We start from the raw sequence: 15,250 nt of genomic DNA, 5'->3' as shown, positions 1-15,250 counted from the left end.
ATATTTGGGTTTGGCCATTATAAATAACACCATAATAATAATCTTTGTGTGATATTTGGATTTGTCCTATGGGTGCCAAATGTCATTTCCTTGCCAAAAATCTTGTCCCCATTTACACTGTGACCAGTAGCCTCTGAGAGCACCTGTCACTGCCCTCTTGCCAGAATCACGTATTATGATTTTATTTTAATCTTTTTAAAAAGATTTTATTTATTCGTGAGACACACCGAGAGAGGCAGAGACACAGGCAGAGGGAGAAGCAGGCTCCACGCAGGAAGCCCGATGCGGGACTTGATCCCAGGACCCCGGGATCATGCCCTGAGTTGAAGGCAGACGCTCAACCACTGAGCCACCCAGGGATCCCACATATTATGATTTTAAACACATTCTTTAAAGATGTGGCAGGTGATAAAGGCATCCTGTTGCCTTCACACGAATTTTCTCTGCTGCAAAGTTGAGCATATTTGTGTTGTTCCCAGTTGTAGTTCTTCCTGTGTGATCTGTTCGGTCTCCTGCCCTTCTCTCTGCTCGGGTCCTACTGGCTTTCTTGTCAACTTCCGTAACAATAACCAGTGATCTGTCGTCTTTCCCAAACACACTTTTCAAGGTTTTGTGCTATCTCCCGTCTTTTCGTTGTTGTCAATTCAGTATAAATTTTCATATGTTATTAATCTGAGCTCTCCTAGCATGCCTATCCCTTGAAAGTTCTTTTCCCTCCAGGGATCTGATTTCTGTTCTACTCACTTTAAGGTTCCCTTTGGTCGTATTTTTTTGGGAATATTTTTACTTTTTAGCCCGTTTGGGATTTACCTTGGTGTGCGCTATGAGGAGAGGGTGAGAAAACCCTTTTGAACACTGTATTTGGAAAAAGCGGCGAACAGAAATAGCTTCGTGAGGCTAACAGACAACTCCAAGAGGAAGGGCGCCAGGGAGATGGGGCAGTTCTCACCTCTTCATCGAGGACAGTGATCTTGACCCGCAGAAGGAAGATCAAACGTGGCTGAGGGAAAAGACGCCCAGGGGAGGCAAGAGGAGAGCCGGGGTCTGGATCTAAAAGAACGGCCTCCCAGGGCCATGAAAGAGGGAGGCAGCCCGGCTGAGAGGAAAGAGCCCTGACTGAGGGGCTGGAAGACCTGGGTTGGAATCCTGGCTCTACCAGAGCTTCCTGCCCTACTCTGGGCCTCAGTTTCCACACGTATCTATTCGTTTGTGGGTGGCTGACTTTTGTTAAAGACGCTGCTGGAGGTGATAGGCCTAGAGAGACAAATGCCACTGTCCCTGTCCGCCAGGGCCTTGTAAGAGCTGAGAGGGACGTAAACCCTCGTGTAGGACAGAGGGAGGAGTGTTCCGGTGTGAGGGCGGGAAACAGGATACCTATTCCGCCACAACTAGAGCGGAGGGTGTATGTGGGTGCAAGAAAGAGGGGGCGAGGACAAGGAAGGGGCTGGGGTTGGCAGGGGCCAGGTCGCGGAGCCTGGTTTTACCACAGCTGAGCCTGTGTCCAGACCTCCTGGGGGCATCATTACAACAGGATGTTGGGCCGGCCCCAGACTTTCTCATGAGGCCAAAGATGGAGCCCAAATGCATTTCTGACACGTTTCCAGGTGAGGCCCACGCTGTGGGCGTGAGACGTGTAGGCCGTGGGAAGCGTTAGGCAGAAGGAACCAACCAGACGGACACCCCTGGGGAGGATTCTTTTGGATACAGAGGTGGAGCATGGACTGCAGGCAGGGGGCTAGGAAGCTGCTGACACAGTGCACGCAAGGCATTTTTAAAGGTGCGAATCCCAGATTTGGAGACTGGATGAATACGGAGGGTGAAGGAGAGGGGGAGTCAAGCACGGCCCCCTGGGTGTTTAGGCAGGAGCTCAGAAGACCACGGGCTGTCCCCGCTACGCAGCCCTGAGCCCGGTTCAGTGCTCCCTGGGGGTCGGCCAACAAGGTGTTCCCGAGAGAGAGGAAGAGGTTGAGCCCGCTGGACTTGGAATCAAGAGAAGAGAAGGGAAAGATGGAGAGATGAGTCAGGGACAGGTGATCACTCTTTCCAGACACCTGGAGAAGGAGGGAAGGAGAGGGAGGAACACAAAGTAAAGAGCGCTTCTGTTTGTAAGGCGAGAGAGACCCGATCGAAATCACGTCCGTGAGAGGAGGATCCAGGAAGAGGTGAGAAGACAGACCGTCCCTGAGGAGGCAGGAGAAGATGGTGTCTGCAGCCTGAGAGAAGAGCGAGCTTGAGCGGGAGGCACAGGGAGGACGGTGAGGACGGAAGCGGGATGGACGGGGCTGCAGCCAAGTCGGGAGGGGGGAGCCTGGAAGGCCAGAGCTGCTGACTGCTGCTGACCTGGATCTTCCCTGGGGAGCGGGGTGTGAGACTTCTGCTTAGAACAGGGGTGGAGGAGGGGGCGTCACGCAGAACTGCAGACCATGGTCGGTAGGTTCTGAGAGGAGCAATGGCCAGGGACAGGACACAGGCTGGCGAGCAGCATCCAGATGCTGGTAAGGTGCTAGGGCATCTGGATGGCTCAGGGTTGAGCGTCTGCCTTCAGCTCAGGGCGTGATCCTAGGGTTCTGGATCGAGTCCCCCATCGGGCTCCCTGCAGGAAGCCTGCTTCTCCCTCTGCCTGTGTCTCTGCCTCTCTCTGTGTCTCTCATGAATAAATAAAATCTTCAACAAGGCCTCACATACAGGGACCTGGTGGCCCTGTGTGTCCTGGGGACTCCCCGGGCTATTAGCCCACCCCTGCTGTCTCTCTCAGGAGGCCTCAAGTCTCCTTCCTCTGGGCCTAGCCTCTGATTCCTGTTTTAGGTCACCTTCTGGGTCAGACCCTACAGCATAGACAGACGATCCTTCATTGCCTAGTGCAACTGGGCTGTTCTAACAGCACCACCACCAATTACAACAGTAATCATAAAATAAACAGCATTAGTCATTGCCACCGACAGCGCTTACCACGCCAGGTGCTTGTATATTGCACGTGCTTTAATTTTTAAAACAACCCCGAATGATGTGTAAAACGAAAGAGACTAAATCTAAGGGGCCTGGGTAATTTGCCCAAGGTAACTCAGCCAGCAAGTGACCGCCTCCATTTAAACCCAAGTCCAGGGACGCCCAGGTGGCTCAGCGGTTAAGCATCTGCCTTTGGCTCAGGGTGTGATCCCAGAGTCTGGGAATCGAGTCCCACAACGGGCTTCCAGCATGGAGCCTGCTTCTCCCTCTGCCTATGTCTCGATCTCTCTCCCTCTGTCTTTCTCATGAATAAATAAATAAAATCTTTAAAAATATAAACCCAAGTCCACATGATTCCAAGGCCTGATCTGCTTTCTCCTCCTAAACCATGTTGTCTTCCCAAAGTTGGGGCCCAGTGCACTCGCGCTTGAATGCAGAGTCCCAGCAGCCTTATGCCCCTCCCTCCTTCCCGAAGGCCTTGAGCTACCACTGGGAGTCAGGCCTGTGTCAAGGTTGTCCAGGGGCTGCCCACCGTAGCCCGTCTTCTCCTGTCCCCCAGCCCAGGCCACATCTCAGGGCCTCATAGAACTGACAGCTAGTCAGGGGCCCTGCAGCGAGGCCAGCCTCCCAGTTTCCGTAGTGAGGACGAGGTGGGAGGAGGAGGAGGAAGAGGAGGAAGTAGCTAAGAGGTCTAGGAAGGCTGCTCCCTTCTGGGTTACCAGGCATCCTGGGGCATGGCGAGGGGAGGCTGGCAGAGGTGGGAGGAACAGGGCCTGAGTGGCTGCACGGGAAGCCCTGTCTCTCACGTGTCCTGTCCTCTCCAGGATGGAGCATCTTCAGCCTTCAGCAAACACCAGGAGGAGGATGCTCAGCCACAGCACCTACCACGCTGCATTATAGCTCTAGTTTCGGGACCATCACTGCCACTAGACTGTGAGACACTTGGGGACAGGAACGAGTCAAGAGCAGCACAGTGCCAGCACCTGGGACACCTCACTGACGCCTGGCAAATGAGTGCGTGTGTGGCGATATGAAGCGGGATGTGCCTCCGAGGATTCCACGAGAACTGGAGGCTGCCCTGGCCTACCGTGGACTTCCATACACCTCCACCCCCAACCTTGGCAGTCCACTGGTGCTCCTCTGAGCTGCCCCCAGCACACATGGCCTGCTGGGAACTCCCCCAAGCTTGCTGCCTAGCACAGGGCTCCTGGGGGCTGGGAGACAACGAGCCTTTGAGTAACTTGTTTGGAGTTATCTGTGCAGCTGTCCAGTGATCGGGGAACCAAATGGCCACAAATGGTGACAAGAGCCTCCATATGGATGAAGGAAGTATGGCTGGCTTTAGCACCAGCTGTCTTTTGGGTTGTTCAGTCTTCCTGTCCCATCTTTCCCCTTTCTAGATCCCATCAAGGCTCGTGGGTACCAGAAAGTTACACCCAGTGGGCAACTGTTCACATAGCCAGTGGCAGGTGGCAGCCGTGAGTGAGGCCCAGTAACCTTTCCAGCCCTGCTCAGCCAGGTCTTGGCTCCCAAACACAGAGCTGCCTCCTGCCTGCTGGAATTCTACAGGTAAGCCTCTGGGCAGGTACAGAGAGCTCCCCAGCAGCCAAGAGGCTGCACGGTTGGAAACATCACTGTAGGAGCAGGACCAGCCTGTGGTTGGCACCAGAGAGGAAGGGCCTTCCCCACATTTACCTGGGTCTCAGATGCCAGAGAAGTGAAACAGCATCAGCCCTGGACTTGGGGTAGGGAAGGGTTCTAAAGGAGAGGCTTCCTGGATCACCAGAGATGGCTACAGTTGGGGAGGCATTGCTGGCTCTCCTCCAGCAGCTCACTCTAAAGGCCTGAGCTATCTCTGACTTGGGGGCCAGGGAAGGCTTGTGGAACTTCAAAGGAGTCCTCCTTGTCCCCTCTCTCTCCTCACTTACCTCTACGAACCCTGGGAATGAGTTCTCCCTAACACAAGGCTGGTCCTACAACGCTGGGCATGGCCAGGCCGAGACAGACATCCACACGCGTGAGCGTGTGCCCGAGCACAGCCCACACTTCCTCATCCCAACTGCTCCGGTACCTTCGGTCAGCCTGCAGCCAAGGCCAGGCCAGGTGGGAGCGCCTTGGAATCTTCCTGGGAATAGTGAGGCCCTGCTGTCTGCTTCCTGAATGGCTGGAGCACAGTGAGTCTCCTGATGCTACCTGGCTGTCCTCCTTTTTTGCCTTCTTTCCTGATTTCCTTGGATGAACTCTAAGAGTCTTGAGTGAACTGACCTTGGTGTTCTTGGAGGGAACCTATGATGACAACCACCTGGCTGTCCTGACCCACCCCCTTGGCCTGTCTGTTTGATCCCAGTCTGCTCAGCAGGAAGCAGGATCTGGTGTTTGAGCCAAGTCCAGATCATTTATGATGACCGGGCATTGAGGGGTTTAAAAAAAAGCCAATGGGAGCAGGGCCCTGCCTTCCAGAAGCTCCTCTGACAGGTGTCTGTGCGCAGAGGAGAGGACGTGCCAGGAGGGGACGGGCAGGTGGGCAAGAGGCCAGGGGGAGGAAACAGCCCTCAGGCTCCCCAGAGGTCATCAAGGCAGATCCAATTCCCTCCCTTTTGCCCTGAGAAGTGTCTACCTGTGGTCCCAGTTCTGCTGCCTTCAAGGCAAAAAGAAGAACCCTGAGGACACTAGTATTCAGGCCGTGGTTCTAAAAACAGAGGGGTGCTCCCCCAGCCCCCATTCTCTCCCTGGTTTGCAGGGGCAGTGGGCCTTCTTGCAACTGGAGCTGGCCAAAGCCAACCCTTTTCCTCCCCTGTGGGAAGCCAGGCTGGGCCTGGTGGAGCCTGGCTGCCACGTTCAGCTTGGCTCTGGGTGGGTTCCCCTTCCCCGCTGTCCCACCTACCTGCACTTCTGGACCTGCCTTCTGTCTTCTCTCTCGCTTGCTACCTACGTGACACTGCCTGCACTTGGCATTTCTTGGGAAAGGGCTGTGGATTTAAACCAAATTGCACTGAGACCCCCACAGGCAGGTTAAGCTGCTCCCACCCCCAAACTCGCCTGGAAACCTCCAGAAAGAACAATTAGCTTCTCACTGTCGCCAGAGGCTGTCTGTCATCATTCTCCTCCAGTAGGAGGCTCGGGTATTGGAAGAAGAATGGCCTGAACTCTACAGGACCCCTCCCCTGGGGTGGCTGGTGACAGCTGGTGGAGGGGAGAGGGGGATGGGCCCAGACAGATTGGCAGGTATCCCTGCGGGCCCAGAGCTGAGAAGAAGAGAACAGGAGGGGACTCAGTGGGTGGCCTACCAAGGAGCAGTCACCTAGGTCACTTGGCCACACAACGTCCCTAGAGAAACAGGCCCAGGCCCTTGCCCGCCTAGAACAAGGAGTACAGAATCTGATCATTCCTGGAGTGGAACCCCTTTTCGGTGGCAGCTGGGGATCCCGCGGCAGGTCAGCGGTAAAATTATAAAAGTAGGGGAGAGGCTAGGATTTATGGGCTGGGGAATGGGACCCCTCAAGCTCAGAGAGGTCTGTTATCCCTGTGGGATGGGCCAGGGTCCAGATAAGGCCTTCCTCCCCGGGGCTGGGAATGAGGGTAGACCCACATTAGAGTCAGAGAGTCTTCACAGAGGGTAAGGGGCTCAGAGTGGGGGGCACTACAAGGTCAGGGCAGGGGAGGAGGAAGAGTAGGAGTGAAGCTGGGGCTAGCCAGATAAAAGCAGTCCTTCCAGGGGGACCTGAGGCCAGGGAAGGGCCTGCAGGGGCTGCTGGGAGACACCCATGGTCTGGCTAGGGAAGGCTGAAAGAGACCTTGCACTCTGGGCATCCGGGCAGGTGGCAGGTATCAGGCTTAGCAGCTCCTGGAGTCCACACCAGTGCCCGCTGGCATCCCCTGGCCTCTCTGTCCCTTGGTCTGAGTTTGGGTATCTTTCAGCTTTGGGTCATTAATGCTTCTTTTGAAAGGTTCCTACTGGTTCTTTGTGGGGTTCAGGGGAAGGGGCTGACCTGGAAGCCAGGCAAGGACAGGGCAAGAGGGGAAGGAGCTGGTGCATGGGGAGCTCACCACTCTCTCCTTGTAGACGATGTACTTCAACCACTTGAAGTCCTGCCACTTGAAGCCAGCAAGGACAAATAGAGAATCGCGTTCATATTGCTCGGGCCGCTGCATGGCGCCCTCAGGGTAGGTGATGCGCAGTGTAGTTTTGCTGCCCACGTCCTTCTCAAAGCCTTTCACTGGTGCGGAGTTCAGTCTACAGAGAGTAGGCCCAGTCAGAGCCTGCCCTGGGCTCGCTGCGTGTAGTCTGTGGGCTTGTGTTTGGGGAGCCACTCTGACCCCAGAATTCCCCAGGTGCAGAGAATAGGGAGCCAGGTCACCTGAAGCCACCAGGTCACCTGGAGCCACCTAGCTTTCTACAGCCCTCCGACCAGGGTTCTTCTCTAGGCTTCTGATGACCTCCAGTCCGACTAGCCAGATGGACAGACAGTTCTCAGTGGACTCAGGGACGAGGGTTCGGGCCAGGACTCTCAGGTGCCTGAGGCACTGCTGTTTGGGGAGCTCACCTGACCACAATGTCATAGTCATCAATTCGTGACCCCAGAGACTTGTTGGCTAGGACACCTCCGTTGCCCACGATGATGCAGCGGCGGCAGCTGAGGCTGAGGGGAGAGAGGCAGAGACCTCTGGAGAGCTGTCCACCAGGGCTCCTTCTCCCTACCCCTTGGGCCCATGACCTCAAGCCTTTGGCTGGGATGGGGGAAGACCAATGGGCTTCGGGCAGCATTCTGAGGCCAAAGCCATACTGTGGTAGCTGGGCCACTTGGGACTCTCGGACAACCCTAGTCCCAGAGATTCTCCAGGAAAGTGTGGCTGTGGAAGGGGCAAGGACATTAGTTCTGGGGTGGTGAGGAAGGGGCCTCTGGTAAGACGGCATTCTAGGCTCAAGGCTCCCCAAGAGTTAGTGGAGTTCAAGAAAGAGGGCAAAGTGGGCTGATTTGAAGGCTGTGCCAGAGAGGGAAGCAGAGAGGACAGGCCTGGAGGCTCCAGGACCCAAGGGTGGGCTTATTTATATTCAGCTCAGAAGCCCCCAGGCTCCCATTAGCCACCAGAGAGCCCTACTTATTTTGCTTCTCCCACCTGGGGCTTCCCGCACCCAGGGGCCATGGGCTCCTCAGCTGTCACCGCCTCCTGCGTGTAAGCCCTGCCCCCTCAGCTGCCTCCTCCACCCTGTCCTTCAGCCCCACGGCTGGGCTGATCTCAGCCCAGTGCCTGGCCTGTCCTTACCCTCAGACCTCTGCTGGCTGAGGACTGAAACACCTTGCCAAGTGCTGATGGTCCAGGGGGTGCAGGACAGCACCGGATGGCCCCACTGATCTGCTCACCACCCCAGCATGTGTGCTGTGTGTGCACGTCCGTGGACATGCTGGAGAATGTGCTCGTGTCCATGCTAAGCCGGCAGGGCCTCGGCACCTCTGTGCATGCCAGGCAGCTGAGGGGCGGGAGGGTGGGTAGGGAGCAGCTCACCTGTCCAAGGCAGGGGTCAGGCGGTACTCTTTGGTGACTGACAAGATGGCTTTGATCAGATTGTCTGTGGACAGAGGAGGGAGGTTACTGTTAGAGGGTCACGGGCATCCCCATGAAGTGTTTGCGGATGACGTTCAGGAGGCACATGCTCCCATGTAGGGTGCAGGTGGAGGTGAGGGTGGGGAGAGGGAGCTCTGGCACAAGGTTGGGCTGGGCCACTAGCCCAGCTTTCTCCCTGAGGAACGAGATGCAGGCAGGGGAACCGGCTGGTGCACTCGGCTCTGCCTGGAACCAGTTCCAGCATGGACGTGCACTTTCTCCTCCAGGGCTCCCCAGCCCTTCCTGGGATGCCTCCTCTGGCTTCTGGAGGCTTGTGGTCAGGCCCCAGGACACGGATCCCCGGCCTGTCCCTGCTCAGGGAGAGAGACCATGCTCGGCTCGCCTCCGTGCCCCCAGTGAGGAGACACCAGAGAGCGAGTGAAGAGGCCAGCAATGATGAAGAGCTCAAGTGGGCCCACCAGTTCCCGAGTCAGACCCCTTTGCCACTTTCTGATACCAGCTTCCCCTCACTTCCCCCTCTAGCACTGCTCATCTTCAATCTTGGCCTTGCCCACCTGTCTCTGCCTCCTTCGCTCTCCAACCCAAGGCCTGGGATCTGCCCACCTGCACTCCACTCAGGCAGCCCTCAGCAAGGGCCCAGGACCTCTGTGTTCTCAGATCTGTGACCATTAGCCAGACCTCCTACTTCTTGGCCTCAGGCTTTGCCTATGGTGACTTACTCTTCTTTCAAACTCAGGTATAAGGAGAACATTGTAATATAACGTGTAAAGATACTGGCTTTGGAGTCAATCCTAGCTGTGCTACCTCAGAGCTCCGTGACCTTAGATAAATCATGTACTTTCTTTGCGTTTTAGTTCCCCATCTTTCAAGTAAAGATGGTAATTCCTATTCTGGCAGAGTCATTGGGAAGATAAAAAGATAATATACGTAGAGATCTAGAGGTAAAAGTAAGTAAATCAGTGCAACCATAGTGGAGAGCATCTTAGTAACACTGAGCAGAGATGTGGATGTGCACAGACTAAGATCTTGCAAGTCTCCTCCTAGGCAGATAGCATCTGAATGTTCCCACATTTGTTTAAGGAAACTTGTGCAAGAAGGTTCGCTGTGGAGCTGTTCATAATAGCAAAATGCTGGAGGCAAGCTAAATGTTCACCAAAGGAAGACAGATTAAATGTGGAACCCAGAGTACTATGCAGCAGTAAAAACAAATAAAAAAGTGACCTTGGGCCACATGTACTAATACAGATAATCTTGAAAAGCATAAGCAAAAAAAATTAATTTGAAACACACACACATATACATATGTATACATATAATATTATTTGTAAAATGTAAAAACATGCAAAAACAATGCCTTATTTTCAATGGACATATAAATATGTCACAGACATAGATTAAACAGGCTTTGTAATAGTAACCCCCCCAACCAGGCCAATGGTCTCCTGAGAAGGAGGGGCAGGGAATGGGAAAGGCCACACAGCTTTGATTGTATCTCCTGTTTTATTCCTTAAGCTGGGGACACAATACGTAGTTGCTCACGGTTTTCGTCTTCATTCTTTTTTATATGACTGAAATATTCCACGCAAAGAAACACTGACTCCCAACTTAAAAGAAACAACCCTGTGATTTTTTTTTACAAGGTGGGGCCACAGACCCCCTCCTTTTCCCACCTCCCATTCACCTCTAACAAAAAAGCAATATTGCTACTAATTGGCCAAAGTCGAGGATATGGCTTGGGTTTTTGTTTCCTAGGAGGGGACTTTAGCAGAAAGAGTATGAATTAGTAGGTGCTCTCCTCTTGCTGGCCAATGGGCTGTGTACCAGCCTTCTCAGGCCTTCATAGTTTAACAGGATCAGAGTGAGGATTTAGGAAAAGAGTAGGCTGCTGAGACACCTGTGCCCAGTAAAAAGGAGTTCTACCCATTAGATTTGTCCTTGGGGATCTGAGATTGAAATTCCTATTCTTGAGTGTCCTTTTGCTGGTCACTGTCTTCTTTTCAGGGAGGGGTGGACTGACTAAGTGGCAAATTCAGGTATGTTTGAGTCCCCTGGCCAAATGATATCACCTCTTCAACAGTGCTCTTATGTAAGTCTGGCCACAACCTAATACAATGGGATTATTTTCCCCCATGTAACTGATGAAGACACTAAAGCACAGGCAGGTTAAGGAACTTGTCCAAGGTCACAGCTAGTAAAGAAGTAGTACTGAGATCTGATCCTTCAGTGTCTGACCATAAGGCCCAATCCCTACCATGCAGGAACTTGACAACAGAACTGTCAAACTGTCAGGGCTAGAAAGTCTTCAGTCAGGAGGGAGCTGCATGGCCAAGGTCCCTAAGGCAATGGAAGGGGACAGTCCTGAGGGCACAAGGGACAGGTGAGCCTTGGACAGGGTAGGAAAGGACTGGAGGGGGTACCGGGGTAAGGAGGAGGTGATGGAGGAGCCTGGAGTCTTTGTGGGGGATGGCCTCTGTCTTCTCAGGGATACTCCAGCACGGATGTCCCTGGCAAGCTGTGATCTCATTGTGCTCTTTCTGTGTCAGAGCCCTTACTGTCTTGCACTCTAAGTATCTGTGTCTCTACTAGACTGGAGCTTTTTTTCTTTTTTTTTTTTAGACTGGAGCTTTTTTAAGGCACAGGACTGTGTTGTCCGCTCCACTGTTGTGTGCCTGGCTCTGGCCGAGTGGTGGGCTCTGAGTAAACAAACAGTCCATTGAAGTTTAGAAGAAAGGAAGGTGGAAGAGAGAAGGAGAGGGGTGGATCCCCAGCATGGGGACTTCTGAGGGTATAGCCTTGCCCTGAGTGCAGGGACACAGGCTGAGGGATGACATGTTAATACAGAGTGGGCCAGGGTTCCCAACCTACCTTGACCTTTGATCCCAAAAGGCGGCACAAACTCCCGAATCCTAGCCCACTTGCGGAAAGAGTCATCCAGGAACATGGGTGCTGGCTTGGAGAACCTGGAATAAAATAGGGCTGTTGAGGATCCCCAAATACAACAAGATGGAGTTCAGATGGGCTCCTCAGTACATCTGTGTGGGCAGTGGATCTGCTGGGAGCACCTTCACAGTCCAGCATGCCCTCCCTACCCTTGGTCTGCGGGAAGCTGCGGCGTCTGACCCATCTTGTCCAGTGGAGCCTGAGTTGAAGGGGCAGGTCTGGCCGGTCCCTCCGCGGCCAACTACAGGGGTGGAGAGGCAAGCTCCCACTCGGCCCGGATGGAGTTGCACACTGCAAGCTCTCTGGCAGGCGACCTAGGCACATACCCACCAGCCACCGCTGCCCACACTGTGCGGGCAGTCTGGGAACCCGGGGACAACACGCTGGCCAGGTGAGAAAGAGACCCAAAGAAAGCTGGTGCCTGGGAATAGAGTTTTGGAGAGAATTCTGGGAGGTGGCCACCCAGCATGAGGAGGAAGGAGAATTCACGGCTACAGTGGGAAGAAGAACAGCCACAGGAGCAGATGTTTGGTAGAGAAGAAAAAACCCGGAGCATCCTGTGCCTGGGAGGCAGGCCTGAGAGGAGGCCTCACACGGATAGGAGCCTGGCAGAGACAAGGATGAGAGAATGCTACCCTCCTCAGGAGCTGAGGGAGGGGTATGTGAATAAAAGGAGGGGGTATCTTGCACGGAGATGCTGAGTTGAGAAGGGAAAAGAAAGTTTCACTTTTCCGGGGAAAGCCAGGGCGTGGGCAGGCCGGGGTGCAGGCTTTGGCAAGTAAGAAGGGACAGAGAAGGCAGTGAGGACTGAGGGGAGAGCAACAGGAGGCAAGCTCTTCAGGGATGCTCGGACAACGAGCCTCGCATGGAACCTGGCATCCTGGTTTTGAGGCCTTTTCAGGAACCCTGGAGGCCCTGAAGATGGCAAGCACCTGATAGTCTACTGTGTGTTGATTCTTCTGAGGAGCCTGGTTGGGGCCTTGCTGGCCAAGGAGGAAGGTGCGGAGGCCTAGGCCTTGGCTCCGTCTCTGCATTTCTAACTCAACCTGAATCAGCCACTGAAAACCTGAAGATGGGAAGAGAGGCCTCCAAGCCCTGGACCTAGAACTGAGCCCTCTGAATGTACTCCGACTCAAGCAAACCCTTCTCATTTCCATCCCACTAACCATTATAATCACCCTACCCAGGAGGAATAATATTATTAGATTTTGAAGGGAACTTGAAGGAGGCAGAAAACTTGCAGTCCTGCTCCCTCTCCCATCACTCACGGCTGGGAAGAAGTTGTCAATACCTGATAGCATAGAGGCCACTCCCCGCCGAGCAGCCCTCCTTTGGACTTAGGAGTTAGCACGCTTCCCTTCTGTGTACGGGGGTCACGCATGTTTCTCATACCTGGTATAACAAATCTAAGTACATTAATATATTTGATGTTTTCCAGAGGCGCTGAGGATGCTGGCCACAGCTTAGGTGTACCAGCAAAGGAAACCGGTCCCTGGATAAGCCCACACCAAGAACCTTTCCTCTTGTGTCAGGACTGAGCTGATGAAAAATGTTTACAAAGTCTCTCAGCCAGACCTGGACAGGATTTTATCTGCTTCCCAATATGTACTGGATGTTATATGCTAATAAAATCTCTTAAGATCTGGCCAAACGTTCTCAACATATTTTTTTTTCCTTTTCTTCTCCTTTCCCTGTGTTTTTCAGTTGATGAGAAAGTTCATTACATTAATTTTTACTTTAAAAAAACTCCTTATTGGGGATCCCTGGGTGGCTCAGCAGTTTGGCACTTGCCTTCGGCCCAGGGCGTGATCCTGGAGACCTAGGATCGCATCCCACATCAGGCTCCCTGCATGGAGCCTGCTTCTCTTTCTGCCTGTGTTTCTGCCTCTCTCTCTCTCTCTCTCTCTCTCTGAGTGTGTCTCTCATGAATAAATAAAATCTTAAAGAAAAAACCTTATTTTTGGTGTAGCTTGTAATAAGTGTTAATTTGGGGGAAAAAATACTAAGGGGTGCACACACAAACACAAGTAAATAAAAAATACTCATAATCCTAAAACACAAAGGATTGTGTTTGTGTATATATCTGCACTGAGCTCTGTAGACTCTTCATTCACTTTATAATAATGAGAACATTGTTATGCAAATGGACGCAACTTTCTCCTAACACACAAAGACTAGATCAAACAACAAAAACAGTAAGCTGCTGGTAACTGACCCAAGTTGACTCCCAATGATTGAATGTACAAGGACACACAAGTGAAAATAGGACCAAGAAAAAGCGTTAAGTTCCAATATTAGTGTTACACGTTGAATGCCTGTGATCCCTCAAATTCATATGCTGAAATTTCATCCCCAACATGATAGTGTTTCCTGGTAGGGACCTTTGGGAGGTCACTGGGTCATGACGGTAGTCTTCATGAGTGGGGTTAGTGCTCTTATAAGAAGAGGCCAGAGAGCTAACCAGCTCTCCTTCCACCATAGGAGGATACAAGGAGAAGCCAGTCATCTGAACCTGAAGACACTCTCACCAGGACCTGACCACACTGGTACCATGATCTCAGAGTTTGGCCTCCAGAACTGTGAGAAAATACATTTCTGTTGTTGAGAAGCCCAGCCTATGGTAGTTCGTTACAGCAGCTAGAGGTGATGAAGTCAGTAAGTAAGGAGAAAAAAAAAAGAAAAAAAAAATCGTGGGAGAGATCCTGGCAAAAAGCATTACAGGAGTCTGATAAGCATTTCTTAAAAACCTTTGCCTCCAGTGTAGAACTCATTTATTTATTTTTATTATCTGGTTTTAAACATTGTCCTTTTCACCTTGTTCTTTTATTGGGTCTTCATGTTTCAGTTGCTTATTTTGTAGACCTTCTTTATTCTTTGACAGATGGAGCCAGCCTCCTCTAACATTTCTTTCTGCTTGTTGGGTGCACCTTTGTGCAAAGGGTATTCTTTTTTCCTCCTGGGGATATATTTTTAAAACTTTGTATTATGGGAGATTTCAAACATGCACAAAAGTTGAAAAGAGAAAACAGTGAACCTTCATGGATGGACGTGTTACCCAGATGCAGAATCAGTGGTCATGGTCAATTTTGTTTCTCTTGTACTCCCTCTATTCTCTTTCTGTATTATTTTGGAAACTCCCAGAGATCCTGCCATTTCATCCATGAAATACTTTAGTATTAGTTTCTAAAAGATAAGGCCAACCTTAAAAACCATAACCACACCTAAACAACTCCTCTTAAAACCATTATCACACCTAAAACACTACAATTTCTTTTTTTTATTTTTTTTTATTATTTATTTATAATAGTCATACAGAGAGAGAGAGAGAGAGAGAGGCAGAGACACAGGCAGAGGGAGAAGCAGGCTCCATGCACCGGGAGCCTGACGTGGGATTCAATCCCGGGTCTCCAGGATCGCGCCCTGGGCCAAAGGCAGGCGCCAAACCGCTGCGCCACCCAGGGATCCCAACACTACAATTTCTTAATAGCAACAAATAGTTTCAGATTTCTCATTACTGTTTGCTGTTGTTGCTTCTTTTAATAGTTGGTTATTTAGATCAGAATGAAAGCATGATCCACACACTGAATTGGGCTTGTCTCTAGTCTCTTTTAAATCGATAGATTTGGGGATCCCTGGGTGGCTCAGCGGTTTGGCGTCTGCCTTCAGCCCAGGGCGTGATCCTGGAGTCCCGGGATCGAGTCCCACATCCGGCTCCCTGCATGGAGCCTGCATCTCCCTCTGCCTGTGTCTCTGCCTCTCTGTGTCTCTCATGAATACATAAATAAATTCTTAAAAATAA

General features: G+C 52.1%; 1 protein-coding gene and 1 long non-coding RNA gene across 3 annotated transcripts in view; one reads left to right on the top strand and one right to left on the bottom strand.

Annotated features, from left to right (window-relative positions):
- Positions 1–6,239, top strand: part of LOC121481116 — a 31,319-nt gene extending 25,080 nt beyond the window's left edge. The window contains exons 2-3 of the long non-coding RNA XR_005985190.1: positions 2,111–2,255; positions 3,771–6,239. This is a non-coding gene — a long non-coding RNA (uncharacterized LOC121481116). The remainder of the gene's footprint in view (positions 1–2,110; positions 2,256–3,770) is intronic.
- ST3GAL3 (ST3 beta-galactoside alpha-2,3-sialyltransferase 3) overlaps positions 1–15,250 on the bottom strand; it is a 196,108-nt gene that overhangs the window by 14,276 nt on the left and 166,582 nt on the right. For both annotated transcript variants that reach the window (XM_041738150.1, XM_041738151.1), the window contains 4 exons: positions 11,377–11,471; positions 8,452–8,515; positions 7,491–7,586; positions 6,994–7,180 (listed from right to left, as the gene is read on the bottom strand). In XM_041738150.1, the coding sequence (XP_041594084.1) occupies positions 6,994–7,180; positions 7,491–7,586; positions 8,452–8,515; positions 11,377–11,471 (442 nt within the window). The remainder of the gene's footprint in view (positions 1–6,993; positions 7,181–7,490; positions 7,587–8,451; positions 8,516–11,376; positions 11,472–15,250) is intronic.

The sequence above is a fragment of the Vulpes lagopus genome, chromosome 23 (genome assembly GCF_018345385.1).
Source record: "Vulpes lagopus strain Blue_001 chromosome 23, ASM1834538v1, whole genome shotgun sequence".
NCBI classification, from domain to species: domain Eukaryota; kingdom Metazoa; phylum Chordata; class Mammalia; order Carnivora; family Canidae; genus Vulpes; species Vulpes lagopus.
The sequence above is the reverse complement of the archived record's forward strand: the minus strand, read 5'-3'. Positions and strand labels throughout refer to the sequence as shown.